The 12,110-nt window shown below is 40.5% G+C and overlaps 2 protein-coding genes across 3 annotated transcripts in view; one reads left to right on the top strand and one right to left on the bottom strand.

The window, feature by feature from the left end:
* The window catches only part of TkR99D (Tachykinin-like receptor at 99D), a 63,261-nt gene extending 61,468 nt beyond the window's left edge, over positions 1–1,793 (bottom strand). The window contains exon 1 of one of the 2 annotated variants that reach the window (XM_086977484.1): positions 1,463–1,793. Coding sequence is in view for 1 of the 2 variants with exons in the window: in XM_086977486.1 (XP_086833612.1) it covers positions 693–720 (28 nt within the window). In the remaining variant the exon portion in view is untranslated. The other variant, XM_086977486.1, reaches the window with a different exon arrangement.
* The window catches only part of LOC111243197 (uncharacterized), a 144,160-nt gene that overhangs the window by 85,329 nt on the left and 46,721 nt on the right, over positions 1–12,110 (top strand). The window contains exon 3 of the mRNA XM_086977492.1: positions 6,926–7,025. The gene's annotated coding sequence lies outside the window, so the exon portion shown is untranslated. The remainder of the gene's footprint in view (positions 1–6,925; positions 7,026–12,110) is intronic.

The following is a 12,110-nucleotide window of genomic DNA, read 5'->3' as shown; positions in this document are numbered from 1 at the left end:
TTATTATTTCAAGAACTTTTATAACCATTCTTTATAGTTTACGATTTATATATTATTTAATAAAAATAGAAATTATAAATTCAACTAATAATTTTAATGAAAATCCTTTTATAACTATTCCTTTAATTATTATAGGATTAGTAGTTATTTTCCTAGGATGTTTCCTTAGATGAACTCTAATCCCTAATCCTCAATTTATTTTTATAAAATTTCATATTAAAATTATTAATTTATTAATTTTCTTTATTTCTAGGCATAACAAAATTCTTATTTTTTTTACCCGCTTAATCCATAGAGTATGCATCGTCTAATTCACCGCCTGGTACAGCGTTTGGAAAAACGTCGCGAAACAGCCGCAGTAACTTATGTGTTTACCGCTGTTGTGGGGAACTTTTATAAACGTATACAGTTATACGTTGAAGTCTCGAGGTTCCTAAAGTACTTCAGCTACAAGCTTCGTAAGCTACATAAGTGGCATAGTATATATCTGGTATATTTTCGAACAAAGTTAACATGGTCAGTTAATGTCGCTTCAAAATATATCTAATAATGTCGTTCATCGCCATATTGCTTCCTCAGACTACTTGACGCAACGTAGACAAGACGCTCTAGACAGAAAATTTATTTGCTAGGGTGCAGACTAATGACTCTTGTTAATATTACGTTGACGTCTCAGCGTTGAGTATACTCACCATAACACCGGCGACGAACTCGACACATACACAGAAAAACTGCGGCCTGTTAGAAGCGGATCATCGATAAGTTCATCTATACTTCGACGGATAAACTTACTCTTCGATGATCACAAATAAGGCACACCTACAATCACTATAATGAAAAATAGTTTTTCTCTTTTATAACATTTTTTCCTCTACGAGAATGATCCGTCGTTTAATATCAGTCACCGCATGTGTGCTCACAATAACAATAAGGCAGTTAGATGACAATTAAGACTACTTATGAGTGACACAGTTTCTTTTTTTTTTTTTGAAATCGCACTTCTAAACTCGATAATATTATATCGGTGTATATGTATTTCGTTTTTCAGTCTATTAAAAATTTATGCATCCCACAAAAGTTTACAATTTGTCATTTGGCATTTGCCAATCCAGGTTTAAAAATTTTGTTTAACAATCCCTGAAGCACATTATGTCTCGCTTCAAGTAGCGGCCTCTGTGCTAGCAAGTCTCCTTTCTCATGCTCAACAACGCCATATATCGACACATGGAACTTGTCATGGCCTAAAATCCCGTGGACACGACAAATTTCCAATCATTTAAACACTGCGGCGCACCAACGACAAAGAGGGATCCTGCCCCTCCCCAAGGTATAGTCCGTCACGTTTTACGCCCTCTTTGTTGCTTTGCTTTTTTGATGAACAACAACGCTAACTTCAATAGCGGGCAAGCTGCCAGAATCGGTTACACTGTACCAATGAGTATGCACACTCGGACTAACTTACCGCCCCCAAAAAGTGTTGGAGGACAACTTTATCCTAGGAGAGGGGGTACGGCTACCCTCTCCAGGAGTCAGTGACGTCACGCAACCACACGTATAAATTGGCAAAGGGAAAAGGCCAAAATTCAGAGTTATTCCTCACAATGTAGGTTCACTAGTTTGCGCTTAGTCATCTGGCAGGCACTTTACTAACGTTTGGCACGCTGTAACAAAATAAAACGTGATCAGGCGGAAGATCCGCCGTGCAGTAATGGCTTATTTATCGTGTATGCCAACCCGCTCATTAGAAACTGTGGCGATTTCAGTTGCCCTACCCGACGCGCACGAAACCACCGCGGTCGCCAAATGCGTCTTCTTATCAGAACCACGCTGCTATGCGCGGAAGAAAACGCAATCTCTCGCCCCTGGGCAATTTGTCACTGAGAGAGGCCTTTCTCTCGAGCAAAGCCGCTTGGTGGGTACCGGCGTAATTTGCATTGTGCCGTATCACGTGAAGGGAGCTAACTAATAGGGAGCCTAATTGATCAACCCGACAGCCTAATTTTTCCACAGTTGGAGCAGCTAACGCCAATGTGCGCATGTAGCCATTCTTACACTGTTGAACATTCGTGACCCACCAAAATGCCTTGATCTATGTCTGTACATTTGCCGTTGCGAAAAACTGCTGGAAAAAAATGCAGCCCATGTAAACACTGCCAACCTCCTCAGACACCTAAATAAAGAGGATCGGCCTTATGGTTATCATCGTTGTTATGTATTCGGACGGAGCCGAAAAGCGTAGGATTGAATCGGTCAGGAATAATGTAGGTAAAGGTTCTGTTGTTCGCGCATGCTTTTCACGTTTCTTAGTTTTGGCGGCGATAGCGGTTGCAAAAATAACGAAAATCGCTAACCAATCAAGTGTCACCCCACAATGGTGACAAAGCCTATTTGCTTCTTAAGGCATACAGATTTGTCCAACTGTAGCGGGGCTTCGTTCCCATGCGTAACCGATGCCTCCGCTGTCTCATTCTGCTCGCAGTTGACCCTTACCTATTTTCTTATTTGCTAGCTCGGACACAGACTCATCCAGAGTTTGATAGAAAATTCGGACGCATCAGAGAAAAGAAAGTAAATCGGCGCAAAACAATTCCGTCGACGAATGGATGTATATGGTGCAGTCTAACACGATGTTTGAGTCTGTCGAAAGAAATAAGCAGACGAGGGAGGAGAGGAGCGGGATCAGCTAGGAGCGATCTAACAGGGGCAAAACAAGGAAAGCGGCACAAGAAATTCACAATAAAATGGATTTACAAATTAAAAAAATCTTAGACGCAGACATAAATACCGCAGCCGCTTCCTGGTAAAGAATACTTATAGACGAAAAGAGACATTGCTCGACTTTGGGTCGTATGTCGTGTTGCGGCTTGGATAACGTTTGTCAGGTAGCGAACGAGTTGCTAACCGTATCAACTGACCCATAATTTACTCATATCAAGGACAGCTTTGAATTCTGATTGTAGCAGGGATCAGATCATCATCTAGAAGTAAGATATCGAAGCCTAAAGATGTGCTGAGGTCTACTAGAAAATTGTTCATAAACATCAAAGAAAAACAGCTTCCAGGCGGGGAAACTTTTAGAATAAAAATAACTGAAAGCGTTTTATGTAGCAATATGCTAGCGATTAGTACCCTTTCTAAGTTAACTAGCAGGCATTGGCTTGCTTATGACGCAGGCCGTGTTCAAACCGCCTTGGCAGCCTAGACGGAATACAAGCCATTGTTCCAGCAGTCTTCACATCCTACGCTATGCCAACGGTTAAGTTTCTATACAAACAACAACTTTTTCTGCTGGGTCCCTTACCGTATGTAACGAACTGTATACGTAAATTAAAAATAAGTTGTACACGAAATCGTAAACATGTACGTAGTGTTTTATAGCTCCCTATTTCTACCTAAACTGTCTTAAAGAAATCACTAAAAACAGTCACAATCGATTTGCAGTTAAGCCAGGCTATCTAAAATGAACCGGCAGCGTACACAGTGCACGTAACCTTTCATTTGCACGAATCCAACTTTTAAATAAGATGAATGTTTTAAAAGATAACGAATAGATCGAAGATTGTGTGTCTGTTCAATGCATTGCAGACGAACCTAATTGCTAGCAAGTGTATGTTTCACTCTAGGTTAAATAGGAGCCATTTAGGAGTGTGAGCAATTTAAGTGTTTGTAATTCGCGGTAGGAAAAATGCTCATTCCATCCTAAGCGAGAGTGTGCCTTAAATACAAGAAGTAATAAACAAAGTAAGGCCACAGGCTACACGTGACCGCGGCTGATAGAGTTCTACCGAGACGTACCTAATCTCTAAATGGATATGAAGGGACAATGAATAGAGTCAATACTTTTTTACATCTGATGGTTAACAGTTCATTGTTCACCGTTATGAATTTAGATAATAAGAAAAAAAAAAAAAGCAATCGCTCAGACACTGCGAACTTCTACCGGAGAAACAAAGTGTTATAGCTATTAATAATAAATGATAAATAGTTGCTTTTGTGTTTAGTTCAATGTAACAACTGTTCGCCCGTCAATTCTATGTAGAAACCTTTGAAATAGGTTGCTTCACCATCTCTAGGGGAAATTAGGCTGGATTGTATTGCTAATGAAATAGCTGCAACAGCAAGTCAGGTATGAGGTATGGCATTTATATCCGGACCTGCGTTGATCATTTTATGTATTCTTTTTTTTTTTTTTGTTCTGCTAGATCGGAACATTGTATATCTTTGAAAAATATAACAGAAAGCTTCGCGTTCGCAACATATGTGGCTTCGTTTCAAAGACCTGTTTTTAATCTACAGCGAATGTAGTAACGCTTCTATGTGTTAAAAATATTCATTTTAGTTGATTTGGAAAACTTGTAATCGTTTACCAAATTTCCTGCTGAGTTCTAGCGATAAGGGGGCAAAGTGCAGTGTGCTATAGCGCGTTGTCGTCCAAGCATTTAGTAAGCTGACATTTATACCAACAAGCAGCATTTTGCAATAGTCAAGACAGTAGCACGTCTGCCGTGCAAATAATTCACAGTAACTGTTGCAACCAAAATACATTACCCCCCTAGGCTATCAGGGGGACGAGCCTCGGAACTTGGAACAACCTTCTACTTAGGATAAGCGTAACATTGCAATAATACGTCTGAACTTCGTTCTGCGGGTGGACAATGCGATCTTAAGCCATATCTGTTACGGCTAGCTGTTTCATGACCAATGATCCACGGCAACATTTTTTTCAATATAAAGAAAACGAAACAGTACACACACTGTCGGCTGTTATTGATAATAAAAGAAGATTCTATTACGAACGCGATCTGAAAGAGTCCGACGAAGTGTGCTAGTTGCTTCAAAAAGGAAATGCTTAAGCGAACATTTGCATTTTCGTCCTATTTCATTCCTTTCTCTGCTGTCATCCGTGAGTTGAGCATGAAACTGCCCATTGAAATAGATGTATGTATCGTCTATGTAACGTCGTTTAAGCGTTACTCATTGGTATGATATATCAATAAAATTAACGTGATTTAAGAAACTCCAGAGCTCATTTTTGACCTTTGCTTAGTAATTATAGCGGTACATATTTACTCACTTTTGCATTCTATTTTTTGTCAATTACCTAACAAAATAGACTCAAATTTTTGAAGGGCGCACATTGCGGCAGGAGTTTATGAACGTGACACACAGTTGCTATGATCCCTTTACGAAAGGACCCTATATCGGCATAAATAAAATTAACAAATTTATGTATCTTTTTCAACCTGTGGTCGTCTCCGTCTCGCACATCGTATCCTTCGTAGAGCATTGCTTAAAATGCGTTACCCTTTGAAGACGTGACACATCCCTGCATGCACTAGATACGCGCGAGAACCTGAAATCCCTCAGGATCTTATGTGCATACCTGCAATAGACAGCGATGGAAGCTATTTTGCATCTGTACCAAAGATCTCTGTGATCTCTTATTATCAAGACAAACCGCTTAGCAGAGTCATGACGCAAATACACCAATGTGGCTCAAATACGATGCATCTATTGGGCAGAATCATAATGATCCATATGTGCGTGACGAGAGACAATTGACAACACTGTTTTTTCTTTCATTTTACACCAGTTCTTGGGTTTTTGCCTTGCTTGTAGCGTTTCTGCCCAATTAAATGTTGACATTATAAACTTTGAAATACTGTACATTGAAATAAATATTTATGAGACACGCATTGCGGTGCTGCTTTGCGAACTTATACAACGACGATCGTGAGCTTGCAAGCGCTGATAGATGTCTGTCTCCAATAGCCATTTCTGCTGCATAACTAAATCCTATAGGGAATATATTCGCTTTATTAGTAATAGTTTCACGCTGAACATAACAGTTCGCTGTTATTCTGATCTACTTCGAACGATCCACGCATGTACATTACCCCTGAAACAATCCTCAAGATTCTCCCCTCGCTCCGTATTTCTGACGCGGAATGGCCTAAAATGTTTGACGAAAGATTCAGCAAACCTTACCAAGCGGAAATCTCAAATACCTGAAGTCGGTTCCATTTGTTGCGCGAGCATCGTTTACTTCGACATCCGCTAAAGTGATATGTCCGCCAACGAAATATATGGGTCGGGTCAGCTATTATACGAAGTGAGCAAGCACAAAGAGTGCTCGAACTAACCGCTCCAACGATATGAGTCGTCGTGATCCCGAGAGAACGTTTGAAGGCAAGCACTAGGCATTCCCTTTCAAGCGATTGCGCAAAGAACCAATTCGTCAATACGAGAAGCGCTTCAACTCTTCAGCTCACGAAATAAACGATGCCAAATGACCTTGTCTCGCTTTGTTGCTAGACTAGTCATACGATCATGATTCGTTAGTTCGTCTTGTATATGATGTAAAACTAAGGCCACGTTCAGTCTATAGTAATCATTAGTTTTTCCTTAAAGGACGCCCTTTATCAATTCAAGATGGTTAAGAGGTCGTCTATGCCGTAATGATAAATTTGATATGCCTAATAAACAATCCGATTAATGTGATTGATCGTAGCGCGAACGTATTGTCTGTCTAAAGATCAGTTAATCTTACTCTGGCTATATAGGAAGTTACATTAATTTTAGCTGCTTAGATGCCGACCTCGAAACACTTATGCATCTTGATTTGAATATTTACTTTTCAATATGGCTGCGTAACACAGCTTCGATAAGGACTTAAGCGATCTTAGAATGGATGTCAGTGAATAGGGTTCACTGTTTTGACGCTATGTACTTCGACTTCAAGCCTCGCTTACGCATAAAACTATCGAAGTTCTTATTATACATAGGTCATACATTATCCTCAATGTCAGCGTAACGTCTAGATGTCCTTACGTACTATATTGTACAGTTGTATGTAGTGTGTCCTCGTGATAGCCTAGTGGGTAACGTATTCGCCTGCTAATATTAAGGACACGTTCTGATCTAGGCACCAACCCGGCCGTACATCTCGTTTCGTGCTGGGTTCCAGCCGTTCGATGGGACGCCTAATGACGATATCGAACGTCAAACCCGAAAAACAGAGAAAGGTATGTATAGTATATAAATGATTTGGTTCATTTAGGCTCACAACGCTACCAGTAAAAATATGTACAAATACTTATCCATTGAAAACTATCCCGTTTTGCATTTCGGGTACGCGAAGCAAGAGCAGAATAGAAAACAAGTGGCGTAAATCCTACGAATGCGGTCAGAGATTTAGGCGTCATTAAAGCTACCTTTTTAACACATTGAGAATCTTCGATGGGCGTCGTGCTCGAGGCGGCATAATGGCTCAACTGGATCCTACGAAGTTTTTTGGTAAGAGACCCTTTGTACATGAAACTGTTTCGTGTCATGATCTAATATAGAGCTTTTAGAAAAAGACCCAAGTAAATTAGCAAGAAGTGTGGCATATTAGTGCCAACGTAATAGAGATGTTACTAAGATTACACCCATTTTAGAGTGGTTGAATTTTGAGTTTATTGATAAGACGACGTTAACGAGTATAAAGAAAACACATAGGCATATAATCGGTGAACCGTTTATTATTACCGAGGTCGCAAGCAAAATTAAATACAATGCTTTACTGAGGTGCTAATACATAAAAGAGAGCTCATCTTATCGCGATGCTTACGGTTTGGCGTTTCTAAATGTTTCTACAAATGCCCACGTGCGTTACGCACATAAATGAGAATGTAGGTTTTAAATATTGTAGTTTTTCAAAATATTAGATCGATGTTTGTGGACGGACGACGTACTCGCTAAATAGCGCAATAAAAACGTCAATTTAAGGTCGACATGCATATGAAGTTACGTAAACATGCCACAAGGGGTATCACGATGACCTCCCCGTATTTGCACATCACTGACACACTCCGGGAGCTGGTGAATGAGCCGGGACTTGTGCTGACACTTGTAAGACTACTACGAGTGTTTAACGACCAACAATTTATCTTTGTGGTGAGGCAGTCAGAGCGAAGCTGTTTGGCTTGTGAAATGTAGATATAGATCATCATCATCATCATTATTATCTACCATGTACTGGTCAGTTTAGGTAGGGCCAACAGCGCGCTCCATTTACGCGATTGAAATGCGACCTAGAGGTGCCTGAATTTTGTGTTCTTATAAGGTAGAATAATCTGAATTCACCACTCAGTGAGACGTGCAGTACAGACCTATACACAAGTATTTGGTGCTATGCGGATATAACGGTTCTCCCCCAGAATGACTTCTTTCGGAATCTATACTTGTCTCGTTTCACCTATTTGCTAGCAATTTCGCATTTTCAATATCCAGACATAACAAAGGTTTAAATAACATTATTAACGGAAAGGTAAAATGGAGACGCAAATAGACAAGGATGGATCACTGTGGGATCTCGATAATCTGCGTCAGTCTCTAACCTAGTACTTTTTTTTCAGTAGCAGTACACATGAATCGAGCTTCGGCTCAAAAGAAGCGTATATTACAGTTACTAGGTTTGATAGCTTTCAATAGAATAGCGTTTAATACGTGCAAACCTACGCAATTTTAGTATTAGCCAAGATAAGAAAGATACATGGTAATTGGCTTTTGTTTCGGGTGTGATGAAGAACCATGAACGGAAAGTGATGAACTGATTGAATAAACATGGCGTCACTGGATTTGGTGCGCATAAATTCCACCATGGAAACTAAAAAACCAGATTTTTACGAGCCTGACGACACACGCGAGTGCTTGATATATGAAGGGAAATTGTGACAAATATCGTGCCGCTCGTTGTCTCTTGATACCATCCTTAGGATATCTTGAAGGTCTTTCAGATTAGTTTTACAACTCAACCAGACTCACATAACTCATATAACGCAAAAGGTTTTAAGTTCTGATTCTATATATTTCCACTGATATTGGATTGCTGTATCTTTAACCTGTCTTTTTTGACTGCTACAATCAGAAGTTTAGCAATTCGTTCAGCCATTAAGAACGTCGTACGGTCGTCCTAAAGCTAATCTTTAATGAATGTCTGGTTTAGCCTGTACTTGCCATAGTACGAATAAACGACAAAGGAGACGTACGTTCTTGCCGTTGTTATATCGGTTCATGTGAGCATTCACAGTTTACAGCTTATGTTCGTACTATAAACAGATGCGACTGATTTACGAGAAGTTAGATCTGTTGTTTACAATGTGTATCCGATCATGCGTAGCTGTTATTGCATTGTGAAATGGTGTTGCTTTATTGAGATAATTTAGCTGTGTTTTTCTAAACCTGGAGCCCTGTCCAATTATAACACGGCTGTATATGTCTCAATCAACCGGTGTCACTTTTGTCTTGGTTTCAGTAAGTTTAAACTCCTAACTATGATAACGAATGAAGACCGCTGATTTACTGGTTGGCTAAATAATTTCAAAGCACTTAGACCTGATGAATGACCTAGTCGAAGAAGCTGATTTCTAAACGGAATGTTGAAAATGAGGAAAGGACAGGATGGTCGCGTGGCTAGCAGCGTTAAAAATCAATGAACTCGATTTAATCTCATGTCTAGGCTTCAGCCAGCTTTTGCAAAGATTCAATGACCTAGCCTTGCCGTTCACGTGAGATGGTATTTAGCGACCCACAGCCTTTGTCTATTTTATTGCTGGGACTGAAATGCACCAGCTGAACGTGGCCGCAGAGCTTCTAGGCAAAGAACGAATGGGTCTGTTGCTATAAATATACTGAATTTTAACGATGATTTTGTAATTAATTTCTCATGGCTCTACATACAGGTTAAGTAAGCTCCCAAAGCATTTATTCGCTGAACATTGTAAAATTGGGGATTTCAGGTGTGCTATTCCCTTTTCGTTGTGATTTTATAACATTACGTGAGAACGTAAGAACACATGAGGACCTAAACACCCTTGAATCCTTTCTGTCAGCTCTCTGAGATTATTCCATAAGCATAGGCTATTCACCATAAAATAGAGCTCTAAATATATCGTAACATGCTAAACGGTGTCGATAAATTTTGATACCTTGGATAAAACCAACATTGAGTCCTTTCAATGTTTCAGCAAGTCATCAACTGTCCAGGTTTCCATTTTGCCTACTTTGAACTCCTACACTAGTAAAATGGTAGTAAGAAGTAGCAGATTAATTTTATTCATTAGGGTGTAAATCATGTTTTCAAAGTTAGTATCTTAATATTACGGTAGTACTCGAACCGAGTAGCGCAACTAGTGCGCCCGATAATCATTTCTTTGCCCAGCAGATTTCATTCTAATCTACGGTACGTTACTTGGAATGAAACGTTCAGAGCCATCCTCAGAGAGTTCATTAATCACTGGAATAGTTAATTTTAATTTATTAGTCCACACTCTTTAGTCGTTACATGGGGTCGAATGGGCTTTCAGGCGGTCGAAAGCGCGTGCTTACCCCCCTGTATGTTTTAAACCGTCCTACACCTACTTTCTTTTAGCGACATGGACGTTACAGGCAGTAATAAGCCACCTGCTTTACCGCCGATGTTGCTGTCCGGTAGCGAATTGTAGCACACGTGTACTGCAAGGCAAAGAACAGTGTGCGTGCGTTATGACGTAGTAATAACGCGTTCGCCTATTAAATTTGTTTTTCATGTTTTACGTCCGGTAGTTAATCCGTTAGGTATTACTCCAGACAGCTAGCCACCGGAATGAAACACAGCGCCTTTATATCCGGACTCGAATTTAAACACGATAAATCCCTAAAGTTAGCAAGCAAACGCGTTACCCGTTATGCTATCACGGAGACGTGCACCGAATTTAGGTAGTAGTGAGGTAATCTAGATTCGAAGCCAGGGAGGGACACATGAGATGGATTTCGGTGCAGCTCGCTTCGTGTTGGGGGCCAACTATCTAGAACAGTGTGTAGGGGCAGTATCGGCTGTAAAACTTAAGGACGTCATAAACATTTATGCGCTTTACGATCTGTTGTAACAATAACGCCCACTAATGACGACAATGCATAGACACAATTTGTGTCAACTCGAAACGTCCTTTTATAATTGTTTAGCCAATAATTCCGATCGCGATCTAGATATAAATATCCTACACACAAGCTACTTGATGAAACTTGGTTTTGTGCATTCATAATGTGATTTAAATCGCTTAAAAAATTGTCCCATTGAACACATCGTAGCAATCGTGACATTCGACCGCTGGTGTTTAGCGGTTGACAGGTTAGAAAATACCAGATCCAAGCCGGCTGCAGTCTAAAATACATTAACTGTAATCATGTAATATATACGTTCGTTTCAATCGTCTTAAAAATTCTAGCAGGTGTACGGAGAAACGTTCCGTGACCGTGCGGATCGGCCGTTCCACCGGTGCGTTCGTTTGCGTAGAGGTACGGCGGTTTGTTCATAGCGAATGTTAAAATCTACCTAATAGTACCACCTTGTGGACGCTCTTCGGACCAGGAAATTGTTTCAAGAAGCATTCAGGGCCACGAACATACTCATAGAAGAGTATGCAACAACTCATCCGCTTAAACCATGAAGCTTGATAATACGACGATCGCAGCTATGGCTCTCATCTGAGCACCGGTGTTCAGCGTAGCTCAATTGATCCCACACCTTCAATTCGACGTTGATTTCAAATTCCAATAAATCGGACCGGGAGGAGACCACGCGGGCGCAATCGACCTGAATGCGGCCTTGTTATTGATACTGACAGCAAATCGCGTCAACAAGACCAACCTGAGCACACGTAGCCCGCTTAAGTATTGGCCTACCTTCGTCACAGTCCTCCGGCTTCTAATACTGGGCGGCGCGGATCAGGGCTCCATACGAGTTCGGATTAGCCATTACGATCTGCAAGTCATACCATGATCTAACTTAGTGACCATTGCCAGTCCGTCGCTAAGCGTGTGGCCTTCTTTAATCACTTAGCAAGGCGGTTCCTGAAGAAAACCAAAGTTAAGCTTCACCAGGTTACTTCAAATTCTCCACAAAATGACGGATTAAGTCGTCGATATTTTTCTTGCATTTTACCGCTTTCCTCAAAATTGCAGTAGTGACGAAGTGCGACCCCCTGGGACTGTCGATTGACCGGCCGGTGGAAAGGTACCATATACCCAAAACTGGCAGAAACCGTATGTACCGTAAAAATCGTAAATAAATAAATAAATTATATTTA

Source organism: Varroa destructor, unplaced genomic scaffold (assembly GCF_002443255.2).
Source record: "Varroa destructor unplaced genomic scaffold, Vdes_3.0 BEIS01000001.1, whole genome shotgun sequence".
Classification (NCBI taxonomy): Eukaryota; Metazoa; Arthropoda; class Arachnida; order Mesostigmata; family Varroidae; genus Varroa; species Varroa destructor.
Note: the sequence above shows the minus strand (reverse complement) of the source record. Positions and strands in the feature narration are given on the sequence as shown.